Source organism: Penaeus vannamei, chromosome 30, assembly GCF_042767895.1.
Source record: "Penaeus vannamei isolate JL-2024 chromosome 30, ASM4276789v1, whole genome shotgun sequence".
NCBI classification, from domain to species: Eukaryota; Metazoa; Arthropoda; class Malacostraca; order Decapoda; family Penaeidae; genus Penaeus; species Penaeus vannamei.
In genome coordinates this window covers 10,698,030-10,718,029 of record NC_091578.1, presented here as the reverse complement: position 1 = coordinate 10,718,029, position 20,000 = coordinate 10,698,030, and the positions used below count along the sequence as shown (strand labels likewise).

The 20,000-nt window shown below is 43.2% G+C and overlaps 2 protein-coding genes across 2 annotated transcripts in view; one reads left to right on the top strand and one right to left on the bottom strand.

Moving 5' to 3' along the window:
* Window positions 1–20,000, top strand: part of LOC113810760 (ankyrin repeat domain-containing protein 29) — a 124,066-nt gene that overhangs the window by 103,445 nt on the left and 621 nt on the right. The window contains exons 2-8 of the mRNA XM_070142995.1: window positions 7,252–7,362; window positions 8,939–9,037; window positions 14,729–14,827; window positions 15,046–15,225; window positions 15,566–15,682; window positions 15,950–16,045; window positions 16,378–20,000. The exon at window positions 16,378–20,000 is cut by the window's right edge and continues 621 nt beyond it. Coding sequence (XP_069999096.1) covers window positions 7,252–7,362; window positions 8,939–9,037; window positions 14,729–14,827; window positions 15,046–15,225; window positions 15,566–15,682; window positions 15,950–16,045; window positions 16,378–17,064 — 1,389 coding nt within the window. The 3' untranslated portion in view covers window positions 17,065–20,000. The remainder of the gene's footprint in view (window positions 1–7,251; window positions 7,363–8,938; window positions 9,038–14,728; window positions 14,828–15,045; window positions 15,226–15,565; window positions 15,683–15,949; window positions 16,046–16,377) is intronic.
* On the bottom strand, window positions 17,385–19,066 carry LOC113810774 (uncharacterized). Its single transcript, XM_027362421.2, has 2 exons — window positions 18,835–19,066; window positions 17,385–17,511 (listed from the first exon to the last, which is right to left on the bottom strand). Exons 1-2 carry the CDS (start codon window positions 19,064–19,066, stop codon window positions 17,435–17,437), a joined length of 309 nt encoding a protein of 102 aa, XP_027218222.2. The 3' UTR covers window positions 17,385–17,434.

Genomic DNA, 20,000 nt, shown 5'->3' with positions numbered 1-20,000 from the left:
TATTCGAGGGGGAACTTTTTATTTTTTATTTTTGTATATATATGTGTATTTTTATGTTCTTTTTTGTGATGGTGGTGGTGGTGGTGGTTGGGGGGGGGGTTCGTTTTTTTGCCTCTGGCGGTAATTTGTTCTCTGTTCTTGTTCTTGTCTCCTCTTTTTTTTTCTTATTTTTGTGATTGTTGTTTTACGGGTTGTGTGGGAGTGAGAGGACCGGGGGGGGGGGAGGCTGAGGTGCAGTGGGAGCGAAGGAGAGGAGAGTAAAGAAGGCTATGGTAAGGCATGAGGGAGGAAGAGAGAGGGAGGGTGGAAGGGAGAGAATGGAAGATAGGAGGAGGGAGGAAGGAAGGAGAGGATGAAAGATAGGAGGAGGAAGGGGGAGAGAGGGTGGAAGGGAGAGAATGGAAGATAGGAGGAGGGAGGAAGGGTGAAAGGGGGTGGAAGGGAGAGGATGAAAGTTAGGAGGAGGGAGGAGGGAGAAAGGGGGAGAGAGGGTGGAAGGGAGAGGAAGGAAGGAAGAAAGGAGGGGGGGAGGAAGAGAGGGTAGCCATATTTCTAGATCGATAAAGTTGAAAACATGAATTAAGAATACCAGATTGATATACTAATGAGAAGAGGAATATTTCTAACTTCGAAGATAACCATACAAAGAAAAGATAATCAACAAAACAGCTAAAAAGAAAACAGCAAGGAACGACAAGAAAGAGAAACAAGAAGAAGAAAAAGAGAGAAAAAATCAAACAAAACGTCAAAAATCACTAATAACAACACCACCAAGAATCAACCATTAGCACAACCCACCGGCGACACAACAACCCCCAAACCGACAGCGTATGAGGTCCTCCAACAGCCCCACCCCCTCTCCCTCCCAATCCCTCACCACCCCCCTGCACGGACAGCAAGGTGACGGCCGATAAGACAAGGAACCCCGGGAAGGGCGGAGCGCGGATTGGCGGGATCAGACGTCTTCGCGAATCTCCCCGAATCCCTCAGGAAACCTTCCCTCGGGAGTCTGGGGCCGAGGGCGGCGGTGGCTGACCCGGCTTTCGGGAGCTGAGGCAGCGCTGGTCGTTTATTTAGGTTGTTGTTATTATCATTGTCATTATTATTATTATTATTATTATTACTGTTATTATTATTGTTATTACTGTTATTATTATTGTTATTACTGTTATTATTATTGTTATTATTATTGTTATTACTGTTATTATTATTGTTATTACTGTTATTATTATTGTTATTACTGTTATTATTATTATTACTGTTATTATTATTATTATTATTGTTATTACTGTTATTATTATCATTATTATTAATATTATTGTCATCATCATTAGCATTATCATTATTATTATCTTTATTAATATTATTATCAGTAAGAGAAGTAGTAATAGAGTGCTATTAACATCGTTAGTATTATTGTTGCAAATGATCATGACTGTGATTTTATATTTTTTAAAAACCATTCCTGTCATGTCATTATCATCATCATTCCAAAAAGATCTGTTCCTAACCCTCTAGATTTTTGGATCTTAAAGAGACATCATCATTTTCACCTCGTCCTCTTTCTCCGGGCATTTTCGTGGGTCCTCCAAACTCATTTTTATTCCTACGTGTTCTCGAAGAAGCTATCCCTGCATAACCCTTCCTAAATTTCCTCCCGTAGGATGTCCCCCGGAGTGACAGGGGATTGAGGGAGGAAGGCGAGGGACGGGGGGGACCGGGGGGGGGGTCGCTGAGGGGATAGGATAGGGGAGGAGGAAAGGAGGAGGAAAGGAGGGAGGCGAGGGACAGGAGGGGAGGAGGGCTGGGAGAGGGCGGATAGGATAAGGGGAGGAGGAAGGAGGAAAGGAAAGGAGGAGGAAGGAGGGAGGGAGGAGGGGCCTGGGGGAGGGCGCTGAGGGGATGGGATAAGGGGAGGAGGAAAGGAGGGAAGGAGGGAGGGAGGGAGGAAGGAGGAAGGAGGGGGAGGAGGGGACCTGGGGAGGGCGCTGAGGGGATAGGATAATGGGAGGAGGGAGGAGGAGGAAAGGAGGGAGGGAGGAAGAAGAAGAAGAAAGAAAAAGGAGGAAGGAAGAGGAAGGGAAGGACAAGGAAGAAGAAGAGGAGGAGGAGGAAGAAAAATATAAAACAAAAAAGGTAAAAGACAACAGGAAGAAAGAAAAAAGAGGAAGAAGTCACTCTAGCCGTGTCTTAAGTGGCGAAGAAGTAGGAAAAGGGTTGGGGGGGGAGTGACAGGGAGGATGGGAGGAGGTGGGCAGAGGGTAGGGGGAAGGACAGGGGGGATAGGCGAGGGTAGAGGAAGGAGGGCAGCATAGAGGGAGGAATGTATAGGGGAGATGGAGGAGGGGGAGGAGGAGAGATGAAGAGATGGAAGGATGGTTAGATGACAGAGGGAGGCAGGAGGGAAGGTTAGAAGGGCGAGGGGCTGGTAGGAGGTGGACCCAGTGGGAGAATGGGGGGCGCACAGATAGGGGGAGGGAGGAGGAATAGGAGAGGAGAGGAGGGAAGGGAAGGGGAGAGGAGAGGAGAGGAGGGAAGGGGAGAGGAGAGGAGAGGAAGGAAGGGAAGGGAAGGGGAGAGGAAAGGAGAGGAGAGGAGAGGAAAAGACTGTATCCCAGACTCAGAAGCGTCGCCGTAGAACCACTTTTTCTCAGCCGATGCCTTTCTCACGGGCTCCAACGCCGGAAGTCCACGAGAGGAGAAAATCCCGCCAAATTAAGGTTAAATGCGAAAAAACGGGAGGGAAATGTATGACATCATGCCAATAAATACGAAAGACTTCCTTCTACAGATGATACGTAGTCACGCTTCCTTCCAAGACTAGAGATATATATAGACAAGACAAGAGAGGAAATGGAAGAAGTAAAGAGGGAAAAAGAAAGACAAAAGAAAGAATGAATATAGGATGAGATGTTGATGGAAGAAGGAGGAAAAAGGGTGAGATGTCAATGGAAGACGGAGGAAACAGTAGTAAGTTGAAGCGGGAGAACGAAAGAAAGGAAAGAAAAAGACAAGAAAAGGAAAGGAAAAGAGTAGCAGGTGGAAGAGGCACCATAGCATCATCGGGTTCCCATGGCGCCCCCCCCCCCTCCCCACACCATCGCGCCATAATGTTTTGACTAAGGAAGATTTTGTGCCGTGGACTATCGATCTCTTCGCTTCTCTGGTCTTGTTTCGAGAATCGCCCTTCCTTATTTTTTGTGTTTATTAAATTGTATGTTGTTCTGTCTTTTGGTTCGTGCTGTGGAGTTTTTTTTTTTTTTTTTTTTGTATGTTTATCATATTGTATCTTGGTATTTTGTTTTGTTTTGTTTCGTGGAGTGGGTGTTTTTTCATACTTTTGTGGTTATTATAATGTATCTTGTTTTATCTTTTACTGTTTGTTACGTGGAGTGAATATTTTTTTTCTTTTTTTGTGGATGACCCTGCGTGGTGATGCTTAGTTATGACCCTTGGAGTTGGGGTCGGTCACGTGAATGTTTGCTTATGTTCACTCACTTACTCACTTTCACTCTTCCTCTCTCTTTCTGCTTCTCCCTCTCTCCATCTCCCTCCCCCTTCCCTTTTTCTCTCCCTCCATCCCCCTCTCCCTCCCTCCATCTTCCCTCCCTCCCTCTCTTTCTCTCTCTACCTTTCTCCCGTCCCTCTCCCTCCTCCACTCCGCCTTCTTTCTTTCTCTCTCCCACTTCACCCTCTTTCTTTTTCTCTCTCGTCTCTCCCAATCCCTTGTCTCTGTCCTTGGTCCTTGAGGTAACTTTTTCCTCCCCGAGGTCCTCAAGAGTTGGCTGATGTAAGGTTCCTTTTTGCGTGCGTCTGTCTGCCACGCCCTTCGCCTCATGGGTCAACTGGTCTCCAGGTTTTACTCATGACATTTGCTGGAAGATGGTTTGCGGAAACGCGCGCGCACACACGCACACTGTAAATTATGTCATCTTGTGCTTTTTCTTTGATCTTTTTCTGGAGTTATGTAGATGAGTTCCTTTTTTTTTTCCTTTACAGACTTTTTAAGTTGTCAACAGATCTTTGTCTCACAGAACTCGCTGACCGTAAGATTGCATGTATTATCATTATTTTTATCTTAATTTGCCTTTTAGACAACCTCTGGATACGTTTTTTTTTTACTTAATTTCTTCTTAAACAACTTTTGTATACTTTTTACCCTAATTTGTCATGTAAACTGAACTTTTGTGTACGTTTTTTTAAATTTTAATTTGTCTTTTAAACTGAACCCTTGTATACTTTTTTTTTTTTTTTTTATCTCTTTCCTGGTTCAGCGTGGTGGCTTTTGGATCTCATGAGACTCCGTCGGGAATGCTGCTTTGTTTCTTCAAGTTTATTGTTGACTTGACAAAACATCGTCTTGCCCCACGGTGCAGCTTTATTTTGCCGTTATTTTTTATTTTCATTCATTAATGATAATGAACAAGCCACGCCAGAATTGAGGAAATTGGTGTTCAATTATGTCATTAAGTTTTGCTTATTTTTTTGTTTTGTGTGCCCCCCCCCCCATTTATATGAAGCTGGTTTGTCATTGAATTTATATATATATATATATATATATATATATATATATATATATATATATATATATATATATATATATATATATTACATTCTTTTTACATATATGTATTTTTTTTCTTGCTGAATTAAATTTAAGAAGATATGAAATGTTTTCCCGGTCTGGTCAGGAGAGAAAATATTTCCCATCGGGAGAGTGAAAAAGGATGTATTTTCATCGGCTCAGCGAGACATTTTCCCCAACAAATCGTTTGCAAGTCGTCTAGTGCAGAGGGAGAGGGGGGGGGAGAGGGAGGATGAAAAAGGAGGAAGGAAGGAAGAGGGAGGGAGGAAGAGGACGGAAGGAAGAGGGAGGATGGGAGGAAGAGGAAGGAAGAAAGGGAGGGAGGGAGGGAGGAAGAGGAAGGAAGAAAGGGAGGAGGAAGAGGAAGGAAGAAAGAGGGAGGGAGGAAGAGGAAGGAAGAAAGGAGGGAGGGAGGAAGAGGAAGGATGAAAGGAAGGAGGGAGGAAGAGGCTGATTGAAAGGAAGGAGGGAGGAAGAGGAAGGATGAAAGGAAGGGATGGGAGGAAGAGGAAGGATGAAAGGAAGGGAGGGAGGGAGGAAGAGGGGAAGGATGAAAGGGAGGGAGGGAGGAAGAGGAAGGATGAAAGGAAGGGAGGGAGGAAGAGGAAGGATGAAAGGAAGGGAGGGAGGGAGGAAGAGGAAGGATGAAAGGAAGGGAGGGAGGGAGGAAGAGGAAGGATGAAAGGAAGGGAGGGAGGGAGGAAGGGAGGAAGATGAAGGAAGAAAGGGAGGGAGGGAGGAAGAGGAAGGAAGAAAGGGAGGGAGGAAGAGGAAGGAAGAAAGGGAGGGAGGGAGGAATGACGGGGAAGGAAGAAAGGGAGGGAGGGAGGAAGGCCGGGGAAGGAAGAAAGGGAGGGAGGGAGGAAGAGGAAGGAAGAAAGGGAGGGAGGAAGAGGAAGGAAGAAAGGGAGGGAGGGAGGAAGAGGAAGGAAGAAAGGGAGGGAGGGAGGGAGGAAGAGGAAGGAAGAAAATGAAGGGAGGGAGGGAGGAAGGAAGAGTAAGGAAGGGAGGGAGGGAGGAAGAGTAAGGAAGGGAGGGAAGGAGGAAGAGTAATGAAGGGAGGGAGGGACGAAGAGGAAGGAAGGAAGAAAAAAGGAGGGAGAGGAAGGAAGGAAGAAAGAAAGAAGGAGGGAGGGAGAGGAAAAGGAAGAGGAAGGAAGGAAGGAAAAAAGAGGGAGGGAGGGAGAGGAAGGAAGGAAGAGAGAGGGAGAGGAAGAGGAAGAGGAAGGAAGGAAGGAAGGAAGAGGGAGGGAGGGAGGAAAGGCGTGAGAGGGAGGAGAATAGATAGAAGGATAGGAAGAAACGGGGAGTTAGAAAGGAGGAAGTGAGAGAGAGAAAGGAAGAATATGAGTCGTCACCCCCCCCCCCAAAAAAAAAGGAAGATACTGTTTACATTTTCCACAATAAAACTTGAGCCGTCAGCATTTAATAAAATATTTATACTACACACATTTCTGCCAATGACACAAATGCCATTTTAAGGAATTTACCCCAAACAAGTGTGAGACCTTTCCTATTCTGTGGCCCAGTGTATAATAATTTTCATGGCTCCTTTCAGTGGCTGCCATCGTTTCAGATTTAGTTATTACTAGTCACGAACTGTGTAAAGGTGTCAACAGCTATACGAAAAGGACACTTTATAGAAAATTTCCAACAAGTGCAAATTATATTTAGGTACTGAAGGCAAGATAAAATTCAGTTTAATTCGACTTCATAATTTTAATAATGCTCCATGCCCCCCAGAAAGTACCCTGTGGGCCCCCAGGGTGCCGTATCCACCAGGTTCGCAACCCCCAATCTAATGGTTAAATTTCAGTTTAGGTTAATTGTTAACATAACATGCAATGTACGAATATATGAAGGTACATATTAAAAAATATTGTTTTTCTTTCAATTTCCAGGAGCATAGTTGTGTTGTGCGACATGATGAATTAGCAACCAAAAATAAACACACCCGTTTTAATTTTACATGTTTAAAGACGAAATGCAGTCGCTTTGGCAAAACTGAGTAAACACGGCTGCACTCGGTCTCTGTGCGCCACTTACCCATGATTAATTTACTGATCCATGTTTGTGGGGGACTGTATTGATGAAGGGACGGCGTTATTCAGCGTTATTCATGGGATTTATGAACATCCAGCGGCACTGAAATACATCGCCAGGTCGCTCTTTAAACGTCATTCAAAAGCTCGCCACGCGCGCCATCTGTTGTCCATCGGCGTGATTTTGCGCCCGCTAACCGCCGGCGCTGTTCATAGGTCATTAAACTCGCATGCCGCTGGGTCATATATGCTGTGGATTGACTATCTTTTTCGCTTTCAAATTAATGTCAAGGGCTGATGATATAACGACCTCTTTTTGTGTGGGTCATTTTGTGTAGGCCGAATTTGTGATGGCGACTCGTGTGTTTTAGTTTGTTATTAATATAATTGTTTTCTTTTCCATTTGTAAATTGTATATCAATGTCCTCTTCACAAGTTTTCCTCCCCTTGCGTGTCTCCCTCTGCCTTGCATTCTCACCCCCCCCCCCCCGACCATCTTCAAGCAACGGTCTTTTCCCCCGAACACATCATTTAAAAAGTATTATGGCGCTTAACTGTAAAGCCATCATAGCTACATTTTTTTAACCTGCGTGTGTCTTTCTAACCTGTCTGTCTATTCCGCAGGTGTCGACGCGCTTCGACCAGCGGCTTCATGCGGCTGCGGTGCGCGGCGACGTGGAGGAGGCGATTCGGGTGCTCGACACGGGCCGCGTCCACGTCGACTGCGCCGATCGGGTACGGGGACGGTTTGCTTGCTTCCACTTGTATTGTTTTTCTTCACTTTTCTTATTTCAGGTCACTCTGATATATAAGTAACACGTATACGCACATATGCATGAATACACACGAAAAAAAAATGTAATATACACGTTTTTTTTCTCTTATGCAAAGCATGGCCCTTCATTACAGCTAAAAGGTTAAAGGTCCATAGGATCTCGTCAATATTTAAATAAGGAAAAATCTTTATTTTTTGAAGTCCAGCTTTAACATTGTACCATCATAAAGATAGAGCAAACACTTTAAAACAAAGGCGGGAACCTCACAGACATAGCTTGAGAATTCACCATTTTAGCTTCCAAAACGTTCCCCTTGGGCTGCATTGAACGTAAAATGCCTACTGCTTATCCAGCGTATCATAACATATGTCTCAGAGCAAGAGGGAGATCTTATCTCACGCTGGCCCGCAGAAAGGTGTCCAGACTCCCCTTTTAGGTTTGCCTCTTCCACGCCCAACGGTTGAGGTCCAAAGCCATCAGCTGTGGAGAAGATTACAATGTTAGGAGGAACTTGTTGAACTCTGTAGACATTGGGTAGACGACAAATGCAATCTATGAATACAAACTTGTGTATAATTTCATACATATGCACGTGCATATTTGCATGCATGCATACAGACTGACAAACACGCATGTAGGGGAAGCCGTCGCCGTGTCACAAGCGGTTGATGAGGAAGGGCATCCAATCAGGCAAAACTGATATTGCCATTCCTCTCAATAATTAACTAAAAGAGGCCTAAGTCCTGCAGTGCAATAAATGGCCGTTGAACAAACAACCCAAAAAATACATACACATATTCTGCATGCATGCATGAGTACATATACATATATTTTGCATGCATGCATGAGTACATACACATACATTTTGCATGCATGCATGGGTACATACACATATATTTTGCATGCATGCATGGGTACATACACATATATTTTGCATGCATGCATGGGTACATACACATATATATTTTGCATGCATGCATGGGTACATACACATATATATTTTGCATGCATGCATGGGTACATACACATATATTTTGCATGCATGCATGGGTACATACACATATATTTTGCATGCATGCATGGGTACATACACATATATATTTTGCATGCATGCATGGGTACATACACATATATATTTTGCATGCATGCATACATACACAAATATGCATGCATGAATACATACACAAATATGCATGCATGCATACAAACATATTTGTATGCATGCATGCATACAAACATATTTGTATGCATGCATACATACAAACATATTTGTATGCATGCATACATATATATACACATATTTGCATGCTCGCATACACACATTTATATGCATGCTCGCATACACACATTTATTTGCATGATGCATACATACACATTCATTTGCACAATGCATACATACACATATATTTGCATGCCAGCATACATATACATATATTTACACGCATGGATACATACATTTATAAAGTTGTATTCACAAACTCACCCCCCCACACACACACGCGCCCCTGGCCGCTGACCCCGATGCCTCGTTGCAGGACGGCACGACGCCGCTGATCCTCGCGGCAGCCAACAGCCACGTGGCGCTGGTGAAGGAGCTGCTGGACCAGGGCGCCGAACCCAACGCCACCCGACACGTAAGTAGGCCTATGGAAGACCGGCCGCTGGAGTTTGTAGGCTTCAGATCCATATTTGATGATGCGAGTTTGTTTTTGGGTGTATTGATTTCGGCAGGAAGGTTGTCTTGTGGTGCCGGATTTTTTGGATGTTGAATCTGTTTTTCTTTTTTTCGTTATTATAGCTAATTCTGTAGTAGTTTCTCTCTTCTCCCCTCTTCCTCCCCCCTCCCTCCTCCACCACAATATCTGTCTTCTTTACCATCCCTATCACCAGTCTCCTCCTGCCCTCCATTCCACCTCCCCCACCTTTCTTTACTATCTTCTCTTCCTGCGCCATTCCCCCCTTTCTGCACTCCCTTTCCCGGCTCCCTCCTCTGCCATTACTCCTCCCTTCTCCCCCACCATCCTCTGCTTCCTCGTTTACCATCTCAACTTCCTCTCCTCTTACCACTTCCCCTTCTTTTCTCTTGTGCCCCCCCCCCCCCCCCCGCGGCTCTTTTCTGTACCCACCTCTTTCTCTTTCTCCCTTATTGCCACCTTCCTTTCTTCTTAAACTCTCTCCTCTTGCCCCCCCCTCCCCTCCTTCTAAACCTTCCTCTTGCTCCTCCCTTTCATCCCTCTTCCTCACCTTGCTCCCTTCTTACACAAGGGCGAATTATCATAATATGGGCACCTCGCCCCTCCTACCTCCCACCTTCTCCCACCTCCTTGCATCACCACTTTTCGGATAATCTTGTAGCTCGAGAATTTACCTCCTTAAGCTTGAGACGTTGTTAGGGTTAGAGATACTCTTTGTGGAAGGGAAGGTTGTTCGTCGGTGTGTGGGTAGAGAGAGGGAAGGGGAGCAGGGAGGGAAAGAGGGAAGGGGAGAAAGGAGGGAGAGAGGGAAGGGGAGAAGGGAGGGAGAGAGGGAAGGCGAGAAGAGGGGGAGAGAGAGAAAGAGGGAAGGGGAGAAGGGAGGGAAAGAGGGACGGGGTGAAGGGAGGGAGAGAGAGAGGGAAGGGGTGAAGGGAGGGAGAGAGAGAGGGAAGGGGTGAAGGGAGGAGAGAGAGAGAGAGGGAAGGGGTGAAGGGAGGGAGAGAGAGAGGGAAGGGGTGAAGGGAGGGAGAGAGAGAGGGAAGGGGTGAAGGGAGGGAGAGAGAGAGGGAAGGGGGGAAGGGAGGGAGAGAGAGAGGGAAGGGGGGAAGGAGAGAGAGAGAGAGAGGGAAGGGAAATGGGAAGGGAAGGAGAGAGAGAGAGGGAAGGGAAGGAAAGGAGAGAGAGAGGGAAGGGGGGAAGGGAAGGAGAGAGAGAGAGAGGGAAGGGGGGAAGGGGAGGAGAGAGAGAGGGAAGGGGGGAAGGGAAGGAGAGAGGGAGAGAGGGGAGGGAAAGGGAGACAAGAAGAAGGAGAGGGAGGAAGAGAGAGGGAAAAAGTTAAGCTGAGGGATCGGGAGAAGTGGTGGCTAGCTTTAGAGAGGGAAAGAGAGGGAGAGGGCAAAGTAGAGATTGTATGCATATATATATGTGTGTGTGTGCGCGCGCGTGCGCGCTTTGTTCGTTTCCCATTAACCGAATTTGTCTGTCCCAAGTCATAATTAAAGCATTATAGATTACAACCTATCTTTATCTTTTCAAGATGCCATTCCTTCAGTTGCGCCTCAGTCTTCCCTGAAACGCTCTAACGCGCTCGATTAAATTCATTAGACGCTATCAAAGTAAGTTTGCATGATGCTGATATTAGATTACTCATTTAAGATGACTTAAAACAGAACACGAGATCGCATGACTCACGACTGTTACCAGCTGAGTGGCTGACAGGCTGACAGTGAATTCGTTTTACGATATTTATCTCGTCATAAAATGTAAAATGTTCAAGGAGTATTCAAATGGATATGCACTTATTAAAGCAGATCCTTAATTAATTTTCCGTGTGGGTGTGTATCATGTGTCTGTGTTTGCAATTGTGTCTGTATCTGCGTCTGTTTGCCTGTCTGAAAAGGTGTGTGTGAATATTTGTCCGTTTCCTGTTTATGTGAATACAAGTGTGTTTTTGTTTACTTGCCTTTTAATGTCTATCTGCCTTTCTGCCTGCCTGTCTGTCCGTCCGACTGACTCCCTGTCAGCCTATTTGACTCCCTGTGTCTGTCACTCTGTCAGTCGATCTCCCTGTCTGTACCCCTAAGCGCTCATAGGAGAACCTCCAATTCAAGTCCCGGCCCAAATCGCGGAAAAAAACGAAGCGGTTCTCTACTTAAAAAGATTCATGAAAGTAAAATCCCGGTCCGTTAGCAACGGTAATATTCATCCGCGACCGCTTTTCGGCTTTTTGTGGCGTGTTCAGTGCAATACATTTACTCCAGTTTACAAAAGGGCTTTTTATATTTTTAGAATTATGATTTTCTGTTTTGTATATATTATTATTCGCTTTCATGGACTAACTGTTTAGTTATATAGGTTAGGCGGAGGGTTCTTGTGGGAATGAGTGGATTTGTGGAAATTATAAATGGATTCCTGTCGACACACACACGTACACGCACACGCATGCACACATATACATACATATACACACGCAGACATACACACATACATACACACCATACACACACACACACATACGCATCATACACACACACATGCACATATACACATAAATACACTCACATACATATACACACACATGCATATACATACACACGCCCATACTTATACACACACACAAACACTAACACACACCTCCCTCCACTCTTTTCTCCATTCCACTCACGTTTTCCGCCGCTCAACTCCCTCCACTTTTCTCTCTCATCTCTCCCCCACTCCCTTCGTCCTCTCCACTCCCTCCTTCCTTCTCCCCTCCCCACTACCACCTCTACTCCCCCTCCCCGCATTCCCTCCCACCCCTACTCCTACCAATCCCTCCCTCTCCCTCTTCCCCACCCCTGTTCTTACCAGTCCTTATCCTCCCTCCCCCTCCTCCTTCCCCACTCTTACCCCCCACCCCACCCCCTCCCCCTCCCTCTTCCCCACTCCTACCACCCCCCCCCCTCCCTCTTCCCCACTGTCACCACCCCCTCCCCCTCCCTCTTTTCCACTCTCACCACCCCTCCCCCTCCCTCTTCCCCACTCCTACCACCTCCTCCCCCTCTCTCTTCCCCACTCCTACCACCTCCTCCCCCTCCCTCTTCCCCACTCTCACCACCCCTCCCCCTCCCTCTTCCCCACGCCTACCACCCCCTCCCCCTCCCTCTTCCCCCCACCCCCTCCCCTCCCTCTTCCCCACTCCTACCACCTCCTCCCCATCCCTCTTCCCCACTCTCACCCCCCCCTCCCCCTCCCTCTTTTCCACTCTCACCACCCCTCCCCCTCCCTCTCCCCCACCCCACCCACAGAGCCAAGGAAAAGAGAGAAAAAAGTGATCAGCACCCAAAAGGTTCCCGCAGCAGCCAAGTTTTACACTCTTTGTACCTGAACGGCGTCTTAAGTTTCCGTTCCCGCTAAGCCCGCTCTCGACTTCTCAAAGCGAGGCGAAGTTCGACGTCTGATGTGCTTATAATAGTTCCCAGAAGAAGAAATAAAAAAAGGAAGAAAATCGTTGAAGAGTTCCTAATAAAAAGAAGGGACGGAAGTGGGAAGAATAGTGGATGGAAAAGAAAAAAATCTGTAAAAGATAGGAGATATAAGAAATTTTAAAAAAGGTTTTGATAAACAAAGGATTAAAATGGAGGGGAAAGAAGGAAGAAACATGGAGATGAAAGTAAATTAAGGTGTCTAAGTTTGCTATAAGAAGAGAAAGAGAGAGGAAATGTAATAAGGAAAAATATTCACATGAAATAATAATAATAAAAATATATAAAATGAAGGAGACGGGTGATAGAAAAATATCAATAAAATTAGGAAAACAGAAGTTGGTAGAGAAATATCTTAATCCATACAAAAGGGCTGCTAGAAGAGATAAGAAGGTTCTTATATGAAGAGGGATACGAATAAAAAAAAAATGGAAGAACGAAGACAAGGTGGTGATAGAATAAAAGTTTCCAATTAAAAAAGGGAGACAGAAAGGCAACAGATTTAAAAAAAAATGTAAAGAAGTCAATGCCATTGATAAAAAGGTTATAAATTTCCGATAAAAGCTACAGACCTTTACTTTGTAAGATATGACTATTATAGTTTTTTATATTGCATTACGTTTTCCGTATGATTTGCTATTGCTTAGTTTACATTTATTTATCACTCTGCATTCATGTTTCTTACCTGAAACTAATTAACTAGATGTGAGATCAGAATCATATCAAACACTATGTGTCAGTAACCTTTCTGTTATGGAGAAAATATTTACGTACCAGTAAATCGTGTAAACTATTGTTCCTCAAACGTTTCCATCTGCAAAACGAGAAATGGTGCTGCACTGGCCCGCTGTGGCCCTTCGAAATTCACGTCACAGCACCCTCTTGAGAAGTAAAGTGGGTTAAATCAGCCTGTTTGTGTTAGCGAGGAGGTTGGCAGGCTGAATGATCTGTCGGTCCTTTGAGCTGCCAGTTGGCCAGCCGGTAGGTGAGTGAGTGAGTGAGTAAGAGAGGGAGGGAATTATTCAGTCAGTCATAACATCAAATTAGTCAGTCACATTCATTCAATCAAGCAGCCAGTCAATTTGCCACTGATTTAATCAGTCCATCGGTCGGTCAGTCAGTCAGTCAGTCAGTCAGTCAGTCAACCAAGTAAGCCAAAGAGTCATAAGCTATTTATCAAATATTCAAAACAACCAATGATATGCGCTCTATCTTTTAATTGAATTGTATGCCAAATTTGCGTCCGTCGACATTGAATATTAATCATATGCATCTTTGCAAATTGGTGTTAATGCAACAGTATCGAGTTATTCTGTGTTGCTCTCATGAAAACGATTTGATAGCCAAGCGGACCCATTGCCTCTGCGAGTCTTTTGTATGTGACCAAATAAAACGTTTGACTGTTTTTTTTCTTCTATATTAAACAATGATTATCATTACATGTACCTAAATATGCATAAGCATATTTGTGTAATTATATCCGTCTATCTATACAACCAGATTTAGACTTTGGGGTATTTCAGGTTCAGGAGCCCTTCAGCAGAAAGAAATGGCAAAATAAAGGAATTCATTAAAATAAATGTCGAGCCGAATTTCTTCTAAGAAAACTACGTTAGTTGCCAAGACAAATTTTGTTCTCAATTTTACTGACTGCTAGAGTAACTTTCTACAATTTTCAGTTTTAACGCAGACCATATCGATATGCTAACCTTATATTATAATTATTGTATATGTATTAATGTCATTTTATTTACATACTTTACATATATTTTTTACATCATACATCCATTTATGATTATAATTCCTAGATTAATATGGTTTACTACGTTATTCAGTCTTTTACTGTTACCAATTTCTCTACTTCCGAGGGTGGGGCACCGCCTTGGAATGGATAAGGATAACCCACCCTTCTATTTTATAGAACACACTTCGTTGATTCTTTTTTAACAATAAAACCAGTTTAATTACTTACTTTTTATTATTTATTTATGTATTTATTTATCTATCTACATTTAGTTTTTAGTTTTTAGCTTAGGGGTCTCTTATGCCCCCTCTAATCCAGCCCTACCACCATCACCAATCACATCGCCATTAGTAACATCCACACCACCACCAAATACCCTTTGTTAAAATCAATAATCTCCAAAGGCACAAACCTTATTCACAGACGGGGACTGGGGCGCTGTTCTTCGCTGCCCAGGGCGGCTTCCTCGACATCGTCACCATCTTGCTCGATAATGGCGCCAAAATCAACCAGGCCTCGAAGGTAAGGAAGGAAGGCGTTCTGAAAAAGAAAAGGAAAATTTAATGCTTGTTTCTTTGATTCCTTTTAGTGCTGGTAATTAGCTCTAAGGGACGAGGGACTTGTTACATTTCTATGTCATTTGGTTACAACTTTTCCATCTCTTTCTTATTATAAGTTCTCAACGGCTTTAGCAACTTTACAATTCTCTCTTGAGATATACCATTCTTGACACCTTGCAGGACGGCGGAACTGCGCTCATCGTGGCGGCGCAGTGCGGTCACCTGGACGTCGTGACCGAGCTGCTGAGACGCAACGCCGACCCCAACAGCGCCATGAAGGACCGAGCCACCGCAGTCTTCGTCGCAGCGCAGAACGGCCACACCAGCGTCGTCAGGACTCTCCTCAACGCCGGAGCCAAGGTGACTCTCTTCAAGGCGGCTGGGGGGTGGATGGCTCATGTAATGAAGTTCGGGACCAGGGTTGGCGTAGGGTATGGGTGTATGTGTGTGTGTGTGTGTGGGGGGGGGGTTGGAGAAAGGCTTTTATAAAGGACGCTTGTGGATTTTTTTTTTTTTTTTTTTTGGGGGGGGGGGATTTTTGTATGTATAAAATATAGATTTGCTTAGGCACAAAAGGGAGAAAAAAAAAACAAAGGAAAAATAGGTGAATGAAAATAAAGACTGATATTTTAGAAGCGGCTACCAGCCAATATGAGAAACCTTAACAGGGCTATTAAACCAATCGGCCTTTCCATCTTAGGCCAACGTGAGGCGGTTGGACGGCGCTAGTCCACTGTGGATTGCGTCTCAAATGGGACATCAAGGTGTTGTGCGTCTACTACTGAGTCATGGTGTCAATCCAGATATCTGCAGACATGTGAGTTACTTTGTTTCCCTATAAAATGAACAATTAATTTAAATTTCAAATGCACGTTTAGTTTACCCAATTTCTAATTCTATGAGTTTTGATCCTTATCAGGATAAAAACCTGAAGAATAAATTTTTGCTCTATCTTTTCATATGTACAGTATGTGACCTGTGGTTTGTAAATGATTAACGTTGATCAAAATAGAAGTTTTGCAGTATTTTGCAGTTGTAATTTAATAACCAAAATGTTTTGGTGATTCAGAAAAACATGTTTCAGGATGGAGCAACACCTTTGTTCAAGGCTGCCCACAAGGGACACGTGGAGGTTGTCCATGAGCTGCTGCCCTATAAGCCTTGTCTGGGTCTCCTAAGGGTGAGGTTTCATGGCTTTAGTTGTCTGATAGCCACGTATATTGCTGTGTGACTGTTTATATAACATCTAGTTTCCCTGTACAAGAACATAAGAAAGAATAATAATGACTTGGGGTGTGCTTGGACATCTCACAAAATTAGCTGCTGTAGTGCAAATATTAGTTTGAGGAATGTACCTTGATACTACACATTACCATGTTTTATGACACTTTAGTACATGTCGGAAATTCAGTTTTGATATACTAAGTACAGGTTACAGTTAACAAAGAATTAAAGCTAACATTTTTGGTCCAGCCATATAATAAATTAATGGATTGCTCTTTACCTTTCCAGAATGGAGAATCTGCTCTGCATGCAGCAGCATTGTATGGTCATGTCCGAGTCTTGAAGGCATTGGTGCAAGCAGGTGCTGACCCCGGCCTCAAGAATGATCAGGGTCTTACCCCAATACAGATTGCTGCTCAGGCTCGACACCCAGAGGCCGTCCAGCTACTGAAAGATGCCCAGTCTAAGAGGAAAGATGGAGCGCAGACACCACCCAAACAGACATCACCTGGGCCACGATCCCCTCGCCTTGTGCAGAGCATGAGTGGCAATGTTACCTCTGGGCTAGGGAGTCAGAGTAGCAGCCGAGGTTCTTCTCGAAATAGTTCCTTAGGTACTATTGTAGAAACCAGCCCAGTACTACCACGCTCTGTAAGCTCCCCAAGTAACTCGCGTCCTGCCCAGTATGTTTCATGTGAATTGAGTAACATTGTGGATGGTGGAGCACGTCCAAGATGCCATGGAGGTACTGGTTCTTGTACATCTGTTGCTGGCCACAATGCTTCTTCTAATCCTTCGCCATCTCCTAGTATTTCCAGTGAACCTTCACAGTCCATGATCACAGCCCTGCAGAAGGCCCCACGACATGCCTCTCACACTGATGTCAGCAGTGTTAAAAACATTTTCCGTAGAACTCTTGCATCCTTTAGGCGATCCAGTATAGCAAAAAGAAGTGACAAACCACATGAACCATGACAACTCTCAAGGGCCTCTTTATCTCCCCTTTTTCCGTACTTGTTTGCTTTCCAGACTGTATGATATTTTCAGTACAAATGCCTAATAAATCTCTGGTGATATTAGGATAGAAGGACTTATATCGGGATGTTCTATTTAGGAATTCATGGTGCTGAAATTTTAAAAAAGGAAACTGAAATTATGAAAAGCTATCCGGAGAAGTTATGATAAGTTGGTGTATAACAAGTGTTTTTTTTCTTACAACCGACTGAATTTAATACAAAGAGCCTTTTAAATGTTTATTATTACATGATTGTTAATATACCATTTATAAGTTGATAGAAAAGCCTACTGAGTGATGAATGTTGTGCCACTTTTGCCTGAATGTTTCTCAGGTGTCAGGTTTTGGTGAAGCAGCAATGGAGACTAGTATTATCTCCACAAATATCTTGGTGTAACTTATGCAAGCTGTTAGGCACAGTAAATGGGGAGAAGTTCTTCGTTTCAGTATGAGGTGGTTACTGTTTTTTAATGATAAAAAATTAACATTTAAATTACAATAGGAGAGAATAGTGATAGGACACTTAAGGTATTGTCTGTAGAGCAAAAAAGAATGAATTACTGGGCAACTGGTTTTGGTGCTCATTATTAATCATAGTTATAATCAGATGATGATTAGGAATTGCATTGGACATGGAATACTCAGAAAACGTCAACTGCACAACCTAACAAAGGCAATGTTGTATAAAGAAATACCCATATTTGAACCTGAAACACTCACTAGAAAGTTAGTGAATTTTTTCAGTAAAATTTCACTTACACTTTCAGTTCATTGGCACTTAATTTTGGTTTGAAAACAGAATGTGACTTTCTGTCTCAGATGTTCATTATCTGATACTTAATGGAAGGTTACTGTTGGAGTAACTTGTTGAACTAGGCCTAACTAGTGTTCAGGGTGGCACAATTAGAGGCATGTCCTGATGAGTGGGCTTAATCAGCGGGCATGCTTAGTGACGTCTGAGATGGGCTAAACAACCAGTTTGCAAGTGAAAAGCGTTGTTTAGCCAGTAGTCTACCTGTCTCAAATTGCACATCTTGGGCAAGCCCGCCAATCAGGCCTGCTCATCTGGACAAGTCTTTACTCTTTTCTTGAACATTTAAAGTAGCTTGGGAAAACAATCATATCTACTTTGAAACTACAAGCATTAATGCTACAGAAGAGTCTTGCCTATATATGGTCCAACCAGTTATAATAGGCCTATTTGTAAAACTGATTCTGCTGGGAGTCAGGAGAAATTCTGTTTTGCCTAGGTAATAAGTTCCTTTAGGAGGGTATAGAATATCTAAAAATAATTTAACATCCTTTGGGCCTGCAGCTGGTTGAGCCTGAAACAGGGCTACATGAAATAAGATTAAAAAACATTTAGGTCTATGCTTATTGTCAGGTATTGTGACCTAAACATCATGTCTTAAACTTATTTAAAAGGTAATACAGATCTACAGCTATGTTATTCTATGGATAGTGTTTATACTCTGTGAGTATAGAATATCCAGTATTTTTAAACCACAAGATAAGATAGCAGTTGCTCAGCTGTAAAATCTGGACAAAATATGTTGAATGACTGTATGTGATTTTATATTGGATATCATAATGACAATAGATAGGTAATGATGAAACATAGAACAGAGAGGCTGAAGATACTGAAAGTTTTATATTGATCACAAGACTTGAACTACAAGTCAAATCTTTAGTTGGTGGTCATAAATTATTGCATACCCTTAGATACTTACTGAGGGCATGTAATTGATCACACTTTACATCTGACTGCAACTGTCTTCTGCCATTATGAGGAGGCTTGAAAGCTTTTACACCTGGTGCTTTGCTGGTACAGTGTGCCACTTGTTTGTCTGAACACTTGGTGACTTGGGGTTTCATCAGGCTCTGCAATTTAATTTGTTGTTGATCAAATTTTACATTGCACTGGGGATCTACTTGGTATTCTTTGTCTTCGAAGCAGTGCATTAGATAAAATAGTTCTGATTAAGTTTTTATAGAAAAAATAGTTTCACGTGGTACACTTTTTCAGGATTTCTGCATTGGTCAAACAGTTTTCTGATTTGACGTGATGGTTATTCAAGTCATAAACTGTTCAGTGTTTCATGCAGAATTTCACAAAGATCACTGCTGTTGTGTTGCGATGGTCGAACGAGCGAATTCACTTTTGCCTTCAAGTAATTCTTAAGTGTCATGTCTGATACTTTGTTTACATTGTATATAATTAGGAGTTGATGAAAGTGTGACAGAGGGACAGTATTATTTTTCAGAATATTCCTTGCAAATGGGGTGTGACTGCACTTATGAAATGTGTATAATGGAACTTATTATCTTCCTACCAAGTGCTATGCACCATAAACACTAAAAGCGTGGGTAACTTGTGTCAATGTTAGCTGGTCACCATCAGTAACATGCTGCACCAGACACACTGCAAGGCACTTTCAACATTCTTGGACATACCTAAGTAGCACCTAATTGTAAATGTACATGAATACTTCTATGAAAAATTTATGTGATTAACCAATCAGAATATTTATTTCTAGTTACACTACTTAAAAGATAAACATTTCTTTTTATGACAGGATGGCCCTTCCCCACATGTCCATTGTTACTGGGGTAAGGGTAATTTTTATTAATTAGTTTTAAGGCTTTAATTTGTTGAAATCAAATTACTATATAAATATATTTTGAATTGGATATGCCAAGGTGTGTCACATGAGTAAAAAACATCAATGTGTATACTTACAATATTGGCAGCAGCCTCATATTCCACAGTAGGGTTCTGTTGGTGTTACAAGCTATCCTACTTGTTTCATTGCTAATGGGAAGATGTCACGCTTGTTGACTCTTCCTCCATATCACCTTCAGGTCTCAACTATATCATGCAAGGGGTGATTCTGTT

Coding starts and splice junctions, on each gene's coding strand:
- LOC113810774 (XM_027362421.2), bottom strand. CDS start 19,066: ATGCACTGCTTCGAAGACAAAGAATACCAAGTAGATCCCCAGTGCAAT. Junction 17,512..18,834: donor TGATCAATTACATGCCCTCA/GTAAGTATCTAA, acceptor TGTGCCTAACAG/CTTGCATAAGTTACACCAAG.